Raw genomic sequence first — 22149 nt, 5'->3', positions numbered from 1 at the left:
ATAAGATACAATCAACAGCTAAGGCAAACTCCTTCAGTTTGTCTTTTCATCGTTTGAGAGTTCTGTGTGTGTAGTAACTGTCTCAGTCAGAAGGGGAGAGGTCGATCTCAGGTGAGGATTCTTACTTTAGATGAACCAGCTGTGGAAAGCTGCAGACCTTTCAGATGATCACCTTTAGGTCATTCATGAGCAGCAGAAACAATATTTAAATCCCTTTTTCAACTTGCCATCAAGCTTATTTCACAATGTGTGCCATTTCATAAAAACCCAGAATATTGCATTAAAAATTCATAGTGTCCATTTAACCCCTGCATTGATCATTTAGCCTGCAGCAGGGCATGACAAAAATCATTTCTAGTTTAGATTGAGGGCTCAATAATACAAATTCAAATACAATTATTTTCATAGAAGCTGGGCTTTCATATCAGTGCTTAAATGAATCTCATCAGGCCAGCAGATTTAGCCATCACTATTAATAATATCCACTTTTCATAAAGCAGCTGATTTATTTTATTTACGCTCGGCTGTTTCTGCCTACTGCCTGTGGAAAGCGGGCCTGCATAATCACTGCTAATAAATTAAGCCCAATAGAGCTGTCACATCTTATTTGGACTCATTTGCACATGATTGTGTTTGTTTATTTTCGGTCTTGTTGAAAAAAAAAGAAGCTTTGACCGGCAAATCACTGGAATGAATGAATTTTAGTGCTGTCCCACTCCACCCTCCCACCCTCCCCACGCTGCATGAGAAATCAAAGGCTTTCTCTCCGTGTCCTCTGGCAGATACTCAACATGGTGGTGTGATCGCGAGTCAAACACAGCTGTCAGACGTCAGCAGACATCTTGCTTTGATATGCTGTGTGTGTGTGCGTGTGTGTATTAGGATTAGTGTAGTACAAGTAATAAAAAATAATCAGGTGCCAGGGGGAAAAGATTATGCTGAAGATGACGACAGGCATTGAACTAAGCAGTGAGTGACAGTCCCATCGTCAGCCTCCAACCACTCTCCCTTTGTTCTCTCCGTTTCACGCACAACCCATTCACACAGTACGCTGTTCTAATGTAGAAAAGCAGAAAGGCAGAGATGTGTAATGTGTGAAGTAAAATATTAAAAGCCCTGTACCTGAAACCAGAATCTGTGGATTATGAAATGTTTTACAAAAGCTGCTTGCACTATATGGATATCAAATTTTCCATAGGGCGCAGCTCTCTGCACCCAAGACACTTTCATTTACAGCGAATTGGTATTGTGATTGGTCGACCCTCTACACCAGGGGTCTTCAACGTTTTTCAGTTCAAGGACCCCAAACTTATGGAGAAATGGAGCAGGGACCCCCTACTATATATATTGTAAAAAATGTTGTTTTATATTAAACTGGGCCTAGTGCCATGTATAAACATAGCTACCCTGTTATTGTGCATTCAATACTAAGCTATTCAAATAATACACAGGTTCATATATCCATGTTTTTATTATTGTGTGTCGCTGAATGAAAGATGACGTCTTCTGCCTCCATTCATCCGTTCGCTACAATATGCTGGATTCATGTTAATTTGTTGAACTGCAGCAAATCCAGTCATTTCTTTACAAACACAACCTTGCACAAGACGTTCACTCAAAGAGAAAAACGGAGCTTGGTTCAGACTGACCCGATTTATGGATTCGGCAGCCAGCAAGTGATGAGGACGAACCTACACCCAGGGGTCCTCCCACTCTTGTTATAAGAAACAGAGGTGGCTAACTGGATGTGGAGTAAGTAATGCATTTTATTGCTTCCCATGTTTGACGTTTCAAAGTGTCGGCACAGAGGTACTGTGGACAACGGCCAGGGTGCGAGACCTAAAACACCTCTTTGAAAAATGCAAAAGGCATGAAAGTTTCCTGTCATTTAAACTGTGAGGTTCCATTTTTGCAGCAGGCTTAGCATTGCTTAGCAACTGGATGAAGGCTACAGGATTGGCATATGGTGTGCTGTTTTGTTGAGTCTTGTTTCAGTTTGTTTGTCCCCACAAACACTGCCCCCCCCCTCCACCAATTCAACTTATCACCAGCCGTCACTGCGAGTATCAATCTAATACCACATATATCATCCAGTAACTTCATGTTCCATCAGAAGAGATAAGAGAGGCAAGTACATCTGTGAAACAAAGTTGTTTTTAGAAAAGCCGCTGAAGTCTGTATGGCTTCAGTCAATCAGACAGTCAGATGCACAATATCCATCATCTCTGTCTCCTGTCTGGTGCCGACCTGAACAGGAAACGAGCTGCCAGGAAGATCTAACCGGTCGCAGTTCTCATCAATCAGCTGTGCAACACTGTGATATCTGAGCACATCGGCCCATGTCTCCTCCCTGTCATCACAAATCACCACAACGTCTGAAAAAGAGAGAATATGAACACTGCCTGTAGGACATTTATCTGTCCATTGGTCCTGTCTGTTTGCTTGTCTGACACCATTTCTAAAAAGGTTCTCACAAACACTCAAATCTATCTATTTAATAGTTTAGGAAACCTAGCCATCAGGCATTCTCTTTGGCTACCATGTGACCATAATACAGTTTATGCACCTCAGCAGTTGAGTAATGACCACAATGTGTCTGTATCACTTCTTGAGGGCTTCTGCAAGATTTGCAGCTCTTTATTTCTAATTTGAGACTCCTGTAGCTTTGCATGATTACACATTGTTATGTCCAGCCTCTGACTGAAAAGGGCAATAATGTATCAGACCTCCTGAAAAGACCTTGTAGAAAATCCTTTTTTCTCTTGATTGGCCGAACATCTTGAAGCGCTTGCAAGCACCACTTCAACCTCTCACTGTGGAGGTCCTGAGAGCAAACTGTTAAACTAAAAACCTAAATAAATGTAAATATAATCCTCAAAGTGATTTCACACACCCTCCGAAAACCAGGTGATTCCAGATAAGCTTCTGTGTTGTGAGTAGCTAACGTTTGAAAACCTGTTAAAATGCACACCATCTAAATAAGGAAGTTGTCATTACCTCTCCCTTTTAGTAGAGGAAAACGTGTTTGTGCTCAACATTAAAAATATCCCAAAACTATTATTGAATACCAGATATACAGTCTGTGCTGTACCTATGTTTAGAGATACATTTATCCTGCTGTCATAACTTTATCTGACAGCAGTTGTTGATGGTGGACAAGAATATGTGAAATCAATTATGCTGCCAGGGCCTATGAGAGCAGAGTTTCAGACCGGCTCATCTGACAGCAGTGAGAGTTTGACAACTGGAGTTGGTTCTTTACTGACAAATGGCCCAAACTGCACATACTGAGTTCTAAACTGCAAACTTCTGACTCTGCTCCTGTCACCAGCCTCACCATCACACATCAAATCTCTCTCTCACTACACAGACAACCTTTCCCCACTGAAAGGAGCTGGAATGCTCTGCCTAAAACTTGTCACACTTTCACAGATCTTACACAGAGAGAGACATCACATTGTATTGTGCTATTTTAATTGCTATTGCATAAAAATGTTTCGGAAGAAAACACTGATGAAGAAATTAACTCTGCCAAGGACAAATGGATTTTACCCGTTTTCCCAGAGAATGTTGGTCATGGTTGTTGATGAAAAACAAATCAGGAATATTAAAGGGACTGATACATGGAGCTAGTTCAGGCATCCAACTTGAGCTGCGCTGCTCCAATCATGTGACATACCTCACTCTATAGTAAAGGTCATACCTCACGCTATAATACACACCCACCTTATAAGGTGGTCTATTTAAGCAGAGGAAATTTCCCACCACTCCCTTTGCTTCAGCCCCTCCACCACCCCAGCATCCCCCTGTAAGCTCTGATGCGTGGTTACAAGTATTTGCCCATCACTCCCATCATATCAATGTAATCATATCCGGGGGAGATAGGTCGGCGCCTGGACGCCAAAGACTAAACCTGTTCTACTGTTACAATACAATAAGCAATACACAGGGCAAATTAGAATGGTAAATGGTCCGTATAGTGCTTTTCTAATCTTGGTGACCAGTGCAGTTTGACCATTCAACCATTCACTCACTCACACTGACATCACAGCCATCAGGCAGGTTCAGCACATTGCCCAAGGACAATTCAGTGCAGAATGGTGGAGAATGGGATCAGACCGGCGACCTTTTGGTCAGTGGACAACCCACTATGCCTCTTGAGACCCCAGCCCCCATGCATTGTAATTATCAATCGTGATAAAACGCCACGGACATACATATTTCAATTACACACAAACACACACAAGTGAGTATGTACATATAAATATATCCCACTGGTTATCACCTATTCAGGCCCAACACAAACTGAAGCGGTGCACTGTTGTGATTCTTACGCTGAGAGACTTCCGACTTCAGCTATACAGAAATAATGTGATGCTTCACCTTATAAAGCGTGTTTCCTGCCTTATCCTCATGTCTTCCTTTGATACCTGACTGTGTCAACATCCTTGCCCTGCGCTATATGTCTCGCTCAGGTGCTACATCTTCCTACGCAACACCTTCCCGATGCAGCAAGGCAGAGACGACGAGATTAAAGAGCCCAGGAGAGAGAGGAAGCAGTGTTTTCCTTGAACGGAAGGAAAGCTATGTTAATAAGCCGAGGCTCGACAGTAGATTCCAATTAGGATGTTGAAACCTCAAAACATCCTGTCCTCCATTTCTGCCTTGTTTCTCCGCCTTGCTGCGTAACACGCTGCTGCACAGTGTAACATTTTAGAACATCAACAAATCATTACCGAATCCCTTTGAGTCAACCGAGGAGTTACCATAAATAAACAAAAGGATTGCCTGTTAGATTTTTTGTCTCCTCAATCTTTACATCCTTTTACATCATTGTGTACAAGGAGGGGGGTCAAAGTAAATCTACTACCCTGCTAATTTGGATTCAGATTCACAAATTCTTAAAATATTAGCATTGACTGAGCCCAATTAAAACATTAAGTGCAGGTTTAAGAATAAAAGGGAGCAGAGCGCAAACACGGTAAAAAACGTTCGGACACACTCAGACCTCTGATGCTGTCATTTAATTGAGAAACTTTCTTTGGCTTTTAAATGTGAAACATGGTAAATATTGAACTGTGTGCAGGGTTTGCCCTTCTTCTCTTTGAGTGAGGTGCAGCGCATGAGCATTCTTACACAGCACCTAAGCTGAATGAAACAACTAAAAAGTTCTCTGCCGCTCTGGAGAGAAAGGATCATTTGTTTGAAGCCTTAATGTTGCTTTATGTTCTAAAGTCCATTCATAGTATGTCTCTCATAGAGCTTGTTTCGGTGCAATGGACAAACCCAAAGAACATACTTGTTAGAGTAACTCAGTCTGGTGATTAATGGCTACACCAAGAGATTCATATCAAATTCATATCCATTTATTATAAGCCATGTTTTGCACGGCACACAGTCTTTTCACTCAGAGTTATGTAATGGATAACTTCAGGACATGGCGCCTTCGTCATAGGTAAGGAAATGTGTTCCAGTTTTCTTCTTGCTAAAGTCCAAGTACAAATATTGTAATGATAATGGTTCAAAAATGAAATGAAAACTGACTTCAAGTAAAATAAACTTTTCTTAAGAAAGGACAACAAAATTACCCACTTCCACCACCAAAAAAGCCACAGCAGTTCCTCAGAGACAAGAATAAAACCTTTCCATCACATGAATGTGTAGGACATTCATGTGATGGAATGAGGAGGCCCATTCTTTTTTCGGTAGAGCTTTACGAAACCCTTTTTTCACAAGTAAACTCAAATGCATCACTGTACTTAAGAGCTATGAGTAGAGGGATTTATTGGCACACAAGAATACGGCCAATTAAGCCATATCCCCCAGAGTGTTGGGGCTGGAATCTGTCTGAAGCAGGGCTGTCATGCTCAATTGAAGCTTTTAGAGCGTGGTTTGGCACATGGGTTGATGGCAACTCTGGGACAATAAAGAGAGATGAAGAGTACTTACACACTGACCACAGTCAGTGAATCATCAACAATTCAGAGTCAAGGGCGGCAAAGTGTCTCTTGATTGGTGCAGGGTCCATCATTTTTTCTGTATGACTGTTGTTAAAAGATCCAGTATAAAAACTGTAGTAAAACTATATGTTTGTGGAGTCTTGATTAAGACAAAGCTGTGAAATGAAAACTACACCTCAGTAGATTTTATTATCTCAGTCAAGAATATTCTATTTTTTACCCCTGTCCATTTGTTTGTTAGTCAAAGCAGGATTACACCAAAAACAACCCAGAGGTACAACCAGGAAACCTGGTGGAGGGATGCAGTATGCTTCAGGGTAGAATCCATTCAATTTTCAACATTTTCCAAGTTCTAGTGAATTAAAAAGTTGTTCCATGAGGAATGTTGGGCCTTGGCAGAGGTATCCATTCTACTTAGGTTTATTATTCTTAGAGTTGAATGAATTCTCGAAAAGGCTGACCATTCTATTTGAAAAAGAAATTTTTCTCAGCCAATCCCTGATAGACGATAGTGTCCTGTACTGATCCAACCCCAATTGAAACACTAACAAAAAGAATGCACATTACTTTACTGGCAGAAGTAATATTGCTAATATGTCCAACCACAGGGAATGGGATAAACTGTGCTGATAATGAGGGAATACATTTAAATTCCCTCATTATCTACTCAGCCCTATGCCGATGGAGGGGTGGGTGAAGTAGTTCTACAAAACACTTTTGAAGTTTCAGGGGTAAACAGTGTTTCAGCCAAATCAAATACAATTGAAGTCAATGGTGAGTCATTTGTCAAATGTGAAAAAACAAAAGATAAAAGCCTCCATACTGCTCCTGTGGTGTCATCCGCGTGTCCGTACATTCAACATTCAAACACTCAAAACAGTATCATTTACACCGTGTTTTTTGCCTAAAGATCCATGGTTATCCTTCTCCTAGTGACTGGTAGAGTTCACAAGAAGTGTGAGCCACATTCAAGTGTGAGCCAAATTCACAATGTATAGGGCAGTCAAGAGAAGTCACAAGGGTCATCAACAAACTCGTGCCCTTGGCCCCTTATAAAAGTTTTATGGACATGATAAAATCATCTTTGCTCGTCGGAAAGGTTTTCTATGAAGTTAACAGTGTACCTTAGTCGACTGTGATCATATGTAATCACAGAGATGATTCACAGGCAAACATCACCACCCTGTGGCCAAGGCTTCACTCCGCAGAGATGCAGGTAAATGATAGAAGGAGGAGGACCCTTAAAAAATAAACAATGAACAATGATATGACTGTTTAAGAACACAGAGAAAATAAGATCGTTCCCTAAATATAGGTCTTCATTTACAGCAAGCGGCTCCATGAGATTTCTGTGCAGATAAAATCCAGAGTACTAAAGTGTTCTGTGCGGTTACGGTTCGTGTGCGCCGTCTGTCTGTGGGGGGGAGTGAAGGAAGTTAAGGTCAATGTGGCCTAACTTCACATTGATGTGACCCTTTGGTGCTTCACCATCAGTTGAGAGCCTAGGAGACATCTGCAGCTATGAATCAGTGGCATTGACAGGAACATTGGACATGAAATGAGACGTAGCTTAATGATGGCCTGGCAGCATTTAACGGCGAGTGGAGACACAGTGCTAAAAGATGGTTTAAACGATGACTCATTTTATGTGTCTGGAAAGCGCACATTCGCCGTCTTCAGTGAAATGAGTTTAACAACGTTTATAAATTTCTGTGATGTGGAAGATAAATTCAACTATTGATCCCCCCTCCCTCCCCTCCTCCCCCCCTCCCCCTCAGCTCTCTTAGTTGTATCACAGGCTGGGCACCAGAAGGTACCCTGTCAATTTAAGCGGCACGTCTCATTTATCCAGACACTGGTTTCTACATTGATTCACCACATGCTCTGGATTAGGAACTCATCAGTCAAGAGTATTAGAGATTTTCAGCTATTTGGAACATTACATGGATTTGTGGGAAATTGTGTAGAACATTGTTTCTTTAACAGAAAAGGAAGAATGGGCTGATAAGAACACTTAATAAGTGGACTTCTTATTTTCTCATATCACATTATTGTTAACCCTTATCATAACATGACAGAATCAAAACTGTGAACTTGATATCCTGTGTCATTCTGTATTGCCAATAATATCTTCTGTTTTTAAAGCATCACTTTAATCTCCACTAAAATGACCCACTGCCAGTTGAATAAGAGCTAATGATTTTTCCTATAAACTGCTACCGCCATCTTGGGAATGGTTTAATTATATTACATTCTCTTCGCGATCCACCTGGGGGTGAACTAAATCTCCCTCATCTCATTATAATGCAATGTGAAGTCCTGAAATGTACCAAAACTAAAAGCACTGATCTACTGCAATGATTCCTTGAGGAGAACAAAACCTGCAGAGAAATGTAGAACAATTCCACAGCTATGCTCAAAACATGCAGATCTGTGTGTATGTACATGAAATAAAAGATTTTAAGGCTTCATTGTGCAGCATAACTGTCACACAATGCATGGTCACAAATCAGTACGACCTCGTTAGCTTCTTTGTCAAGCGGCAGGATTTGATGCACTGCAGCATTTTCTCATGTCCTCGTGAAATTAATACGATTAATAAACTGTCACAGTTGTAATATCGTGTATATAATGTAACTGAAGCCCAATTCCATCCCACCTAACATGGCCACAAAGCGCTTCAATGCAGAACACCCCTCCACCCGACCATTTGTCAAAAGGACAAAGTGCTCTTTGATTAAAACTGCTGTGAGCAATGCATTACAGCTGACAAATGGCCTCCCACTTATCCCTCTGCACCAGCACTATGACAAAGCTCCATCCTCACACCACCTCTAATAGGGGCCACTGTCACCTTATAGAGACCCAGTTTAACACTTATTGTGTGGTGCAAATTGAATGATGGCTCTCTATTGGATCAACAGTCCCGGCCTCTGTGAATCCATGATCCGTCTGTTTGCTGTAATGGATTTCAGGAAATGGTTTTGAGCAGAAAACTTGTAACCTTTGGGTTTCTGTAGACATGAACAAGCACCCCCCACCCACTCAACACTTCAATGATACAAAAATAAAAGGAGAAAAAAATACTGCAGATGTTAGTGTTTTCTGTGTACTGACAGACCCTTTTGTTGCAGCAGTTTGACATTTGCAGATTTGCCAGCAGAAGCGGGGGAGGCTGGTGGAGACCGCGTGATGAGAGGTTGACCGCTCCACCTCACATCACCCATCACTCTGCTGCAGCTCAGCATGAAGCACTCTCAGAAACACTGAATCAACACATACAAACCACAACCTCCAAAAGCAAAGAGAGACCTCCATTGTCTTCTGAAAGGCCCACAACACAGCATGACCGAAAAACACTACATCATGCTGTGTGTTTCAACCTTTTTTATATTAAAACTGTATAAACCTGCTAGAAGAGCAGTGAAAAGTGATGCTGCTGCTCTAAAACAAGTAGAAGTCAATTGTCAAAAACCCTGATTCTAGCTGATCTAATTGAAGTGGTAATATGTGATAGTCACTGTAAATTTGACTGAAACTACTTTTCCTTTCTGTTTGGGATGGGTGGATTTGAAAAGAGATACAAAAACACATTTGGGTTCTTAACACCAGTTTCTTATGCAGCATTAGACAAAAAAACGTATCAACATGAGCACAATGAGGAAAAGGTGAGTAAGCTAAGATTTGAGATCACTGCTACAGGTGCAGGTGGAATGAAGGTTACAAAATTAAGCATGAGCACTTTTTAACCTTATGAATCGAGGTCCATTGTCAAAGACATTCTGATAAGGTGACCTATTGATTAAGACTGAGTTTGATTGACTGAAATACTAAATATTATTCTAATGATGGTTGGGGCAAGCGAAATCTCTTCACGGTGTATGGAAAACATCTCATAACCTCAGATCAATATAAGCAATTAATATAATTTAGAATCCAACCAATTAAATCCGATCTTCTTGAACATCTTGGAGAGATCTATAATACTGACATGGATGGTTATACTATGTGTATCTCCTATATGCAGTAGTCTTCTACAGTATTTAGCATTTATCTGCACTGAACGATGAGGCTGAATAAAAACCTCATGTAAACCGAAAAATATTGCACTGTCAGATATACTGAACTTATATTCAGTTTTCAGAGTAAGTGTTGATTTGTTTCTGCTGATGAAAAAGCAGATCTTGAATTCTCTTAAGGACACGACCAATTTCTGATACAGACAACACAAATGAGTAGACTGAGTAAATGTCTCTCCCTGCTTCTCCCTCTCAGACAGCAGGGCCTCAGGTGAGGACAGCTGTCACCCTGATCTACAGCTCCCGGCAGCCTCAGTAATGTAGACCAAATTGCCTGAGTTGCTGGAAATGACGCAGTCATTGTGGAGGAAATTGGAAATCAATTGTTGTCATCACTGAACATAGCTCCCGTCTTTTAACAGAGACAGGGCTCAAAAACCTGTTTGTGTAGGCTACAGCGAGTCTGACAAAGACTCCGTAGGAAAATGGAGTTGGACAGCAGTGAGATGAATAAATGAGAGAGCAAATAGCTGGAGGGAAAACCAAAGTAATGCTGGGAGTTTAGACCAATATCTAAGCGTCATATTTGAATATGTATACTGAATGTATACACACATTACACATGAATATGAATGACACATTTATGATTAATTTCAATGCCTATAAAGTTGCACATCCTGCATAACATTGAGGCAACATCTGACCTCTTGAATATGTAGTATGGTATAGAACACTACAACAAATATCTGTTGTTCTGTTATTCTGTCCTCTGGGTTCTAAGAACTTCTCAGTAAAGACTTCCCTTAACATACTGGCAGAACACTTGTGCCGAGACTGAGATTTGTTTCCTGGAGCTCATCTTCACATTGTTTACAACTTGATTAATTTCCTCGATGAGAATTCCACTGTCCCACGCAGAGTGTGGAACCAATGCAGGCAATGGCGGTGTGTTGAACTGTAACTCAAGGAAGGAGCTCTTATGTGGACACAGCAAGTGTTGATATACTGTATGTAAATCATGTAGGTCATAACATGAGGCATGACACAGTACAGTGCTCCTGCTTGCTGAGGGCTTCATAACGATGATCCCAAGGGTGCCAGGGCTCAATAAGAGGCAATCAGCAACAGCGGCACGCCCTGCTCCCCTCTCCTCCATCTTCCCACAAGGCACTGCTCCGAGTCAGCCCCAATCCATTATGCATCAAAACCTGCGCTACAAATCTCCTCAAATAGAACAGTGTGTCAGACGTGATGAAGAACAATCGACCAGGGGGAGGGAATCAAAGCACCAAAATTCCCAGGATGAAAAATACTCCACTTTGCTCCGTGATGTCGTTCTTTGTTTTCCTTTGTTTGTGTTGCTATTCAAGTTGTATGTTCATGTCTCTCGTGGGATGCTTGCCAAGGCGCAAGCCATCCATCATCCTAATTGGTTGTGTTTAGAGTGCAACAGTTGTGTTTGATAGAGAAGCTTTTCCACTCCTTCTGGTCAGAACAAAGCTGCAGGTCTGCTATCAAAGATGGATAGCTATGTAAATGGAAAGAGCCACAGATGTGATTATCGCAGCCTTGTCTGGTCGTCTGAAAGTTTTCTGCCTCAGTGTGTTCAGCTGTTGGCATCTACGACTTAATCTCTATATGCCTGGAGCATATTCATATTCTGCTGAATGGAAGCAAGTAGTCGCTGTGTCTGGTTTTAGTTGAGATGTTAAAGAGTATATATAACCAAAATAGAAAGATAACTCAAAGGGTGGTTGTTGCTCTCTAAGAAATCAGTTCTAATACCATTTCAAAATCAAGATAAAGTCGCAGTAAGTGATTTGATTAAAAATGTAATTTGAGGAGAAAAACTTGCTAAATAAAGTAAAACACTTCGTAACAAAATCATAGGGTTTAACTGACAAAAATGTTCATTTGTGTGGTTAATAAACATATCAAAAGCACACATTGATATCCTGCCACAAGAAAAAAGTCGGATTGCACAAGTGTTCGCGTAATCACTGAGCCACACTTGAGCCTTCAACAATGGTTAATCAAAATAGTATTTGCTTGCATAAAAACAGCTTTGAAGGAAAAAAAATCGGTCCAAATGTAGATTTTTTTTGAATGCATAAATTAAATGGAAAATATCTTTGGGCAGAGTTTAAGATTCAGCTGAGATTTTGGAATCATAAACACACATTTACACATTTGTTTGATAGATTTTTTCATATACAAGCTAAACCTAGAAAAATATAAAAATCAAGAAATGTAATTCAACTATTTCATATAACTGAATGCATAGTACTGTATTTAGTACAATGTCAGTTGAGGGCGTTCTTTAACTTTTTGTAGAAACTCTAAGGTAAACTGTACTTATTAGGGTTTACAGCGAAGGACAAAACCCGCTCCTGGTGATATATTGGACAGCAAGGAACTATGGGAAATCCATCTTTGTCAGTCTGCTACTTTACATGATAAAAGTATTTCTCATAATGGCCCATTTTTCACTCCATCTAATCTCCTCACATCTTCCATTTCCTCCCACCCTCTCCTGTCAGATGGACATTTAATGACACTGACCAACCATCATTCATATTAATGTGTATTTTCAGAGAAATCACATCACTTTTTACAACCTGACCGACTCTCATTTTAGATTCATGCAGGTTTTCGACAAGTTTCATACAAAGTTTGCCAACATCTTTGAACTTTGAAATGGACTTAAATCAGGGCAATGGAAATTTGTGAGTATCCTCAACATAAAAATTCAGCGTAGGTTGTGTGATGAATGAAAAGAACAATAGTATGTTAACATTTATCTGTGGTTATGTGACCTGAGACTAGTTCTTGTAGACTTAGGTCAGTAATTTACTACCATTGCATGTCATTTGTTTCTGAACATATTGACAAAGGGCTGCGGTCGGAACAAAGCCAAGGACATTTTAAGACTGAAATTCTGGCTTCGATTTTCTATTGTATCTTCGATACAATGTTGATAGAACTAATTCCATCCATTTTTTGACAGACAACACAAACAACTGAACAGCACAGCGCTGCACCAATCAAGTGGCGGGAATAGAGTTTCAGCCACATCAGGTTAGGTTGTAGGAGTAGCAGCCGGCAACCGCACACGTGCTTATGTTTGGGATACTGCAGCCTTGCACATTATTACGTCAGGAGTGGGAGCAAGAGAAAAAGCGAAATGTTAACGCAAACTTGAGCGTGCACTGTATTTGTGTCAAAAGCCTGTTCCCACAAAGGCAATTACTACCACTAATCCTAATAACCGTCTGAAGCAGAAATTACTAATATAGATTTTATTTATATCGTGATCGATATTGACTGATATGAACCAAACTATTGTGATAAGATTGACTGAAATGTTGATTAATTTTGTTTGTTGTTCATCATTCTTCATTGTTGTTCAACCTGCATAAAGGCAGAACAACAATCCCACCACCACTCCTTGTTCACAACTTTAATACAAAATGCTGTGGTGCAAAATACCTATCTATCACACTCTACTTAAAACATGCTTTTCTCATCACATGTCAAAAATACAATTCCTGGTATTTTACCCACTCACAGAGTTAATTTATCTATTCATCCTTTACTTTTGCTCATATTATTTTATTAATCTGTGACTGGTAGCAGAGCATAACAAACACTTAATTTCTTCATTCAACCACTGTAACTCACATAAAAGTAGCGGTCCTCATTAGTGTGTCTCACACATGCAAAGCAGGACATCTGGAAACCCACAGCAGCTCAGCCAGCTCAGTGTGACAGGTGTGAATAAAAATGCACATATAAAACAGAGAGAGGGAGGTTTAAGTCAAACTGAAGTCCTCAGGATCGAGCTCTGACTTTGCTTCCCGCCCACCATCACACACACCGATGATCCTACCTTTCCAGGCCATCCTCCATCTGCTTGGCCTTCTCGGTGGCTACAGCAGCATATGTCAGGAGAGCTGAATCGAGCTTTCTGGGTCAGCCTTTCATGTCATCCTTTGATGGGCCTTACTGTCTCTGCAGAAGGTGTATAGCACATACACCTGTTCAGATTTGCACTTAATGTGAATATTTAATTGTAACATTGTGACTGAGCTTCAAATTTGGTATTTTTCCAAAGGAATAGGGAAATACCGCACCTTGAAAGCCTCAGCCAACCAGTGTGGTTACGGTCTACATAATTTATTCCTTCAGACTCATATGAGGTCAGAATAACCTTTGACCACTGAAATCTAATCAGTTAATCTTTGAATCGAAGTGACAACTGAGAAAAAATTAAAGAAATTCCCTCAAAGTAGTCTTGAGATATCACATTCCAGATAAATGTTTTTTGTGAGGCCACCTTGACCTTTTGCTATCAAAATCAACTCAGTTAAAGGGATAGGTCACCCAACATTTACTGGCAGAAGCAATATCGCTAATCTGTCCAACCACCTGTGGGTGGGTGGGTGGGTAGGTAGGTAGGTAGGTAGGTAGCATATTGTTATTGATAGGCCTGACATGTCGAGGTTAGGCTATTGTTATTGTTAGGCCCATAAAGACGGTTAGGCTATTGTTATTGTTAGGCCCATACAGACAATTATTATTACTATTTTACTATTTATTATTATTATTATGATGCTTTCCTATTATAATAATCATCATTGTTATCACCATCATTATATTATTATTATTAAAATTAATGATAATCGACCAATTATTATTATATTATTACTTTTATCATCATAATAATATAATAATAATTGGTTGATTATCAAAATAATCTAATGATTACCAACAACACTGTTCACTACTAAAGGTAAATAATAAACAATATGTGTTTTCTTACTTTTTTAAAACAGCAGTCCTGTAATAAATCCATCTTCATGAAATTGGTATAATGCTCAGTTTATGTTGAGATGGTGTGAGAGAAGTGACGATCCAACTTTACGATCATGTTGGAGGGTGCAGTGTGTGGTGCTGCCACAGAGCCACAAATACTTGAATGAAGGGTTTCTTAAGTATATGTATTGTACATAACAGTTACAAATCTTAGTAATATGGAAAAATAATCTAATGATTCAGATTATTCTGTGGTGTTTGGAAAGAGAATATTTCACCATCACCTAAGAAACACTATTTTTACAGGTTGTTGTTGGTTCATTTATGGGAAATTCAGTATCACGTCCCCACACGCTACAGCAATACCCAGCAGACATTACACATAATTAATAATGTTAACCACAATAACAACCACAGATATCTAACAAACATGAAACAATGATATGCCGTCCTATTCAGTGCTGCTACAGAAGCAAGTACAAGGTTCTGACCTGTTACATCTTATCGCCTTGAACCTGTGACCTGATGATATTACACTACAGCGTCAGTTGAGTGGGTGAGTGGTGTCCTGTGCTCCTGATCCCAGTGATGGCCTCACAGTTTAAATAATAGAAGTTGGGAGTGAGAAGACTGGTGCATTTAAAAGAAAACAGATGGAACAACAAAGCAGGATGGGTTGGACGATATAGAGCGGGTTATGGGTTATAGAGCGGGTTTTTCTGTCATCACTCAAGTCTTGCTCCTTCAGTCGTATTCGACCGGGCTGTAGCTGTTTCCTTTGGACAGCAGCAGTGGCAGCTTTAATAAAACAAGAGAAACAGAGGCAGACGGATCAGAAACAAGATCTGGTGAGCACGCTATCATTCAGTTTAATCTGAAACATTTCTGCACCCTTTGTGGTCAACATCTCTGGGACTGAAAAGGCTGCTGCCGACCTGCTCCTCATGCAAGAGGTCTACAAAGTCTAATTTAGGTGACAGAATTTCATTGTATGTGTTGGTCATATTTCACACATACCTTCTGATGGGTTGGACCTGGCTGATGAGGTCCGGAAGTTGGCGGTTTCTGGTATCCGGCAGCAACATGCTAAAAACAGCAGCCATGATGCTGATTGTGCCAAAAATCAAGTATGGCAGGATCTTGCTGTAAACTTCTGCAATCAGAACAACAGGCGCTCTTTGTCATTGATCTGTTTATTTCAATGGGTTGCATCCATAGCCCTTTGTCACTGCTGATATTTGAAACATGTCAAACATTAACATTAACTGGTGCATTAGCACAGAGCCATCACTAATGGGATGAGTTGAATCTGAGTTTTTTCCAGTCCAAATATCTGCGACATATTAAAGATACGCATGAATCTGATCCTTTTGGGGATGAACAGAAAGATACACTGCTCTGATGCAAAACATTTTATTAAACCTCTGGATAGCAAATTTCACACAGAAAGCCAAATGACAATGCACAACAGGAAACAACTATGGAAAATATGTCAGGCCAAAGTAACATTTTAATAAAACTTATGGTTTGGACCTTTTTGGATTTCTTGACCATGAAAGAGAAGATAACCCTCTGCCCCATCTGTCTCTTAAATGTGGTAAATACAATATTAAAATGAAAATGCAGTAAAGGTAGGAGGAAACCAAATTCATAATGTTCTTTGTGAGACTATATACTGTATGTGTGTCTATAAATTCTGTAGTGTCACACATAAAATCTTTATTCATGATTTGGCAAGAAGGACATTTTTAGATTAAGTTAACTTGCAGTTGCTGTTACTCCATCTATGTATTTGTATATAAATGGCCTGCATTTATTACATTATTATTTATCTATATTTTGGGTATTTACAGTTTAATTGGACTTTCCTCTGAATGTGTTTTACAAGTATTAGGTATACAGTATGTTCACTCATGTGTATCCCAACCTCTCTCTCTCAAAGTACTTTGGTTTGAACTCAGAAACACTTACCTAAGTAAATCACATACGGAGAAAGGATGGTGCCTAATCGTGCACCCGTGGAGTCGACCCCTAGTCCCATGGTCCTGACGACAGTTGGGATCAGCTCAGGGAAGAACAAGAAGATAAAGCTGTAAGCAGCAGACACGCCTATCCGCCCCAGTAAGCCCAACACCTGCAACATGATATGCATGTCTGAGGATAAAATGAGAAAGAAAACATTAAGAAAAGAGTCCAGATTGAATCAGTGTTGTACTAAGTGTGTATACAGTACAGACCATCAGGAACCAGCTTGATGAACAGAAGCATGATGCCACAAAACGTCATTGAGGAGGAGAGGAGAATGGGTCTCGGAACCCTGTTCACCAGCAGCCAAGTGGCTATGTACATCCCAATGTCAATGGCTGCATAGATGAAGCAGTTGAGGTAGATATTTCCATCCAAGTTACTAGTATTGAGAGCAAGGCCATGAAATACCATGGCCACAGACATCCTGCAGGAATACATAATCAGAATGGAATATGTATGCAGTGTTTTAGTAACAACAACAACATTAAACAGAAAAAAGCCAGTGTTGTCATACTGATATCATTCATGCAAGTTTTTTTTCAGAAGCTACAGCTTAAATAATTTGACTTTGGAATTTTAAATTATTTTCACATCTGTAAAAACTGATTACCACAGCAGTACAGCAGTGCAAATACCAATATCTTCGTTATTTCAAAAAAATCTAATTACAAGCACTGTGTCTTACGTAAATAATGATGCAAACACTGTCCACTGGCATTAGTCACAATATATTTTTTAAAACGTGTGTATCATACATGTGTAGTACAGAGATTTGAAATGAAGAAAAGCTTTATATTACCATATGAAAACACCTAGAATTGTAATATTCCTCATGTTACGGGTGCGTATCAGGTCCATATATGTGAATGTCTGCTGGGCTTCGTCTTCAGGCTGCTGACGCAGACGTACAGTACATAAAAGGAAACAGAACAATCATGTAGCACACAGTGAAATGTCTACTTGAGTACAGAAAAAGTACAGCCTGTTTACAGGTTCAGATTGTACTTTAAACTAAAAACACAATGACTTTCACATTTGTGGAGGGAAATCAGCACCATTTGTTCTGAGCACTCTTCAGCCTTGAATAAGACCTCAGGGACAGGGACTCGGTTCCTTTTTGCAGCATTACGTATGACGAGCTCAGCCTCCTCCACCCGACCTTTCTGCAAAAGCCAACGTGGAGACTCAGGAATCAGCCTGAATGGAGACACAACAGGAGATCATTGAACATGCAATACAATTTGTGACTTTTATATATGATTTTTTCATACAGTATGGAATCAGACCATGTGAATGTGAGTATACAGCATTCACACTGACAAAGACTGAAATCAGTGTGTGGAAACAGCGACAGGAAGACGCAGGAATGGGAGGCAGCTTTACTCCTCTCTCCAAATAGTATATTTGCTACAGCTTATTTGCAAGCTCAGCCGGTCTACAGACTCTAAAGCACACTCCCGAAATCCAAAAATAAAATCAGAAGTCATCTCTTTTAGTTTTGTTGTGTTTTTAGTGTTGTTCTGTATCTCTTTGTTGTCACTTGAGTTGCTACTGCGACCCTTTAGTGTCTGTCTGTGATTTTGCTTCTCTTCATTATCTTGGAGGATCCACTCAGAGCTCTTTCCATGGGTTAATACATTCATTCGCCAACATTCCCTGAGACTTACCACCATGTCGGAACAAGCAGGAGTCCGGGAATGGCGGAAGCGACCAGCAGCATCCTCCAGCCTCGTATGAAGTAGGCAAAGAGCGGCAACAAAGCATAACCAAGGCCATAGCCCAGACTGTGACCCAGAAAAGTGTAGCTCACCCTGGCAGAGTCACTCAGCATCTCGGCCCCTGACCAAGAGTAGGATCAAGAGCATGTCATTGATGAGAGAAAACAACAGGGACAAGCCACAAAAAAACATCCTACTTCATTGGTTGGTATTTTAATGGGAGCGTGGAAAAAAGTTAAAGCTGTCTGTAGCCAGTTGTGTTTGTATGTGAAACTCAACTTTGAACAGCCTCAGCAAATTACTTTATACTACTTGTCTAATGGTAGAGCAAAAACAAACCACTGCCACACTGCTCAAAGCTCCACTTTTGTCAAAGGACGATTCTGAGACCAGTGGAAGTGCATGTACCAAGTATGAGCGACGTGAGGAAATTGGAATTCGTGCCAAATCCCTTCAGACAGTTGAGGATACAGAACATGACCCAGCTGACAGAGGAGGCCTGGATCAAGGCAGTGACTGGGGTGAAGACCAAGGTGAAGAAAAACACAGGCTTTCTGCCAAACCTGTAACACAATGCAGACAAACCACAGGGCAGCATGAATATACCTGGTGTAATGTGTTAAGCGTGTTGGTTTATCCTATAATATGAGAGAAGCCGATCCAAGATTTTGGTTCAATCAAATGTTTTATTTAAAGATACAATGAAGAGTTATTCATAGCTATGGACAATTATCACAGCCTATGCTAATTAAGTTAGCAGTAGGAAGATAATAATGGCCCCGAACAGCAGGGGTCGTGTATAATTATAACAGTAGATTTGATGTGATTGGTTATGAATATTTGGAGGGGAGTCACCGCAAATCACTTTGGATCTCCCTTATTGGTCCAGCCGCAGTCCCACGCCTCTTGTCACCGAATCCAGGAAGTGACAGGGAGCCGCCCTCCGTCATGCTTCTATGCTACTCTGCCGGTTGCTAGGGCAACTCTATCTACCCTGACAGTCTGATGTTGTCTCGTAATTTAGCCTTGAGTAGAAAATGTCTTGCTCCAGCCATCTCGGCTGCTGCATATGAGCCATAAAAAACTCTCTTGGACTCTCCTATCAGGACAGCTGTGAGACTGATCATCGTTGTGACTCCAACCTCGAGACTTATCAGACAGCTCTTGGAACTCTATGTGAGTTTAATGAATCTGAGGGAATAACGCTTTAATAGAAATGAGAACTAGTGAAACATTAATTCTTAATTTGTAGATTAAACCCTAGGAAGGAAAGGTTATTATTAAAATCATTTGTATGAATGCCTAATATATAGCTAAAACTACTTATATCTTTATTGTTAAGAGTTCTTTCAGACACAACCTATAGTTCAAAGTTTGAAATTCCTAACAAATGTCAGTAAAGTGGAACTGTTGGTCAGTAATCACAAAAGAGCCAGAAAGTCTAATCATTCAGATTCTAAGAAAAACCCTTTTCTGATTGTTTGGTTGGCTGTTAATGTGTAACGTTGGCATGCCCTGCTCCTATATGGTCCTATAATCCATCTACTAAAGGAGTAATCTCAGTCTGCGTGTATTTTGACTTTTTTCTAACTCCTCCAATATGATTGACTTCAAACTTTGCCGGTGCATTGCTGAGCACCTGCAAAAGTAGTGTCAACTGTGAAGTTCCAGAAAGAGCTTTTAACGTTGCTTTTATGAATGTTACTTGACTTGCAGAGAAATGTCAGGATGACACTACAAGGGCAGTGCAGCACCCAAATTTACCACATGCACATGTCAGGGCCTTAAGAAGCTCCTCCTGTTTTTATGCCTTTATTTTATTTTATTACAATTGACTCTTTATTCTTTCCTTCTCTTTTCCTTTAATTTTGGTATAATATCTTACTTACTCCTAGTATTTGTCTGTTTGTACTTAACTACCTGAAAAAAAACTAATAAACATATTGAACAAAAAAAAATAAAGAAGCTCCTCAGCAATAAAAAAGACGATGATCCCACACATGCACAGACACACTATTGCTGAGGACCCAAGGAAGTGTGGTCTTGAGTTTTTTTAGTTATTAAAAGGACTCACCGGTCTGAGAGGTGGCCACTAATAAAGGATCCAAGTAGGGATCCAACATAAAATACGGACGTGGCAAAAGGGACCTTCCATGCATTATCACACACCAGGTCCCACTTCAAATCAACAGGAGAGGACAGGTTTAATTCAGGCTACTGCAAGACAAATTTCATAGAAACCACAAAATACATATTTATATATTCACATTCATATTCTAATCTAATCCAAAAACCAACATAGTCAAAACTACCAAAAAATAAATATAAAATAAAATTATTATAATACATCGATAAAGTAAACGCAATAGAGCAACACAAGTCAACTTCATTATCCTTCTCAATTGCTCAGAGCTGATTACATTCAAATTTATAAACCAAAGGCTAAAAATCTAAATTTCAATCATGTGATTCATAATTAAACCCATTCTGCAAACACACACTCAGAGTGTTGAAGTTCTCCGGTATTAATTGTAAAGAAAATGCAGAGGGTTTGAAATTAATTTGCTGAGGTCTTTTACGGAAACCTAGAGGGAGGTATAGGTTTTACGAATGAAGAATCCACAAGAGGAAAATAAAGAAAAGGCTGGAGCCTGGTTGAATACTGCCGGAGGGAGGATCCTAACCCCGAGGACCTAAGTACTTAAAGTGACTGAAGGCAGGATTTGTATTCTGCATTATGTAGGACTAGTTTTAAACAAGGAAATACATTAGTCACACCAGAAAGCTCACAAAGGCAAGGCATTTTAAAAGCAAATACCTTGTTAAAAGATAACATTACGGTAGATAAACAAACAAATAATAATAATAACAACACTGATAGTGTTCACTCGGGGGCCCCTGTCTGTGCTGGACCCTTGGAATTGTCTCAACGGTCCCTGAGAAGAGCCTTCCACTCAGAGGATATGTACAGATACCTCAGACACTATGGTGGCAGTGTATCCCTCAGTGCTGTAGACCCAACCGTCCACACACTCCTCCGTGGCATTGCCCAGCTCCACTGGCCCTGTCCAGTTGGCATGCACTTTGAACCGCGAACAGCTGTCAGGTCCGATCCAGCTGCTGTGCTCGTGGAAGGGCGGCTCGATCGTGGAGTTGCTCCACTCTTTACAGTGGTGTTCGGGTGTATCTGAAACAAAAACCACGATCACGCCCATGTATCCGCAAGGAATCGCACTTAATCCGAGCAGAACAATTATAAGAATTTGGAAAGGCCCGTAGTTGCCCAGAAACGACGTGGCCTCGTCGAAGTCATTCATTTTTGTATTCGAGATGTGTGTCTGCAAAAAAAGCAGCAGGAAACTGCTCAGGTAAATCTACCCACAGGAACATGAGGCGAATGGAATGCAGATCCAAGATCACAAGCTCACTTAACCGGTTGTCCTCCTTGCATCATGTCTTTTCAATATAATTACTGTAATCATATCAGTGTGTGATTGTTCACATTGCTCCCAAACTCTCCTGTCAAACCACAAATGAAAAGTTGCAACAAAATGCTTTTAAATCCTTCACTGACTCCCACTGAATCCCCTGAGTCCTGAAATGTCCTGC

General features: G+C 40.3%; 1 protein-coding gene across 1 annotated transcript; it reads right to left on the bottom strand.

Moving 5' to 3' along the window:
• Positions 1-5867: 5867 nt before the first annotated feature.
• On the bottom strand, positions 5868-21881 carry LOC133019014 (organic cation/carnitine transporter 2-like). The gene is made up of 10 exons (XM_061085350.1): positions 21516-21881; positions 20615-20718; positions 18949-19103; positions 18490-18661; positions 17878-18019; positions 17622-17713; positions 17032-17246; positions 16766-16948; positions 15812-15947; positions 5868-5916 (listed from the first exon to the last, which is right to left on the bottom strand). The coding sequence occupies exons 1-10, from the start codon at positions 21855-21857 to the stop codon at positions 5868-5870; spliced, it is 1590 nt and encodes a 529-aa protein (XP_060941333.1). The 5' UTR covers positions 21858-21881.
• Positions 21882-22149: the final 268 nt, after the last annotated feature.

Source organism: Limanda limanda, chromosome 14, assembly GCF_963576545.1.
Source record: "Limanda limanda chromosome 14, fLimLim1.1, whole genome shotgun sequence".
NCBI classification, from domain to species: domain Eukaryota; kingdom Metazoa; phylum Chordata; class Actinopteri; order Pleuronectiformes; family Pleuronectidae; genus Limanda; species Limanda limanda.
The sequence above is the reverse complement of the archived record's forward strand: the minus strand, read 5'-3'. Positions and strand labels throughout refer to the sequence as shown.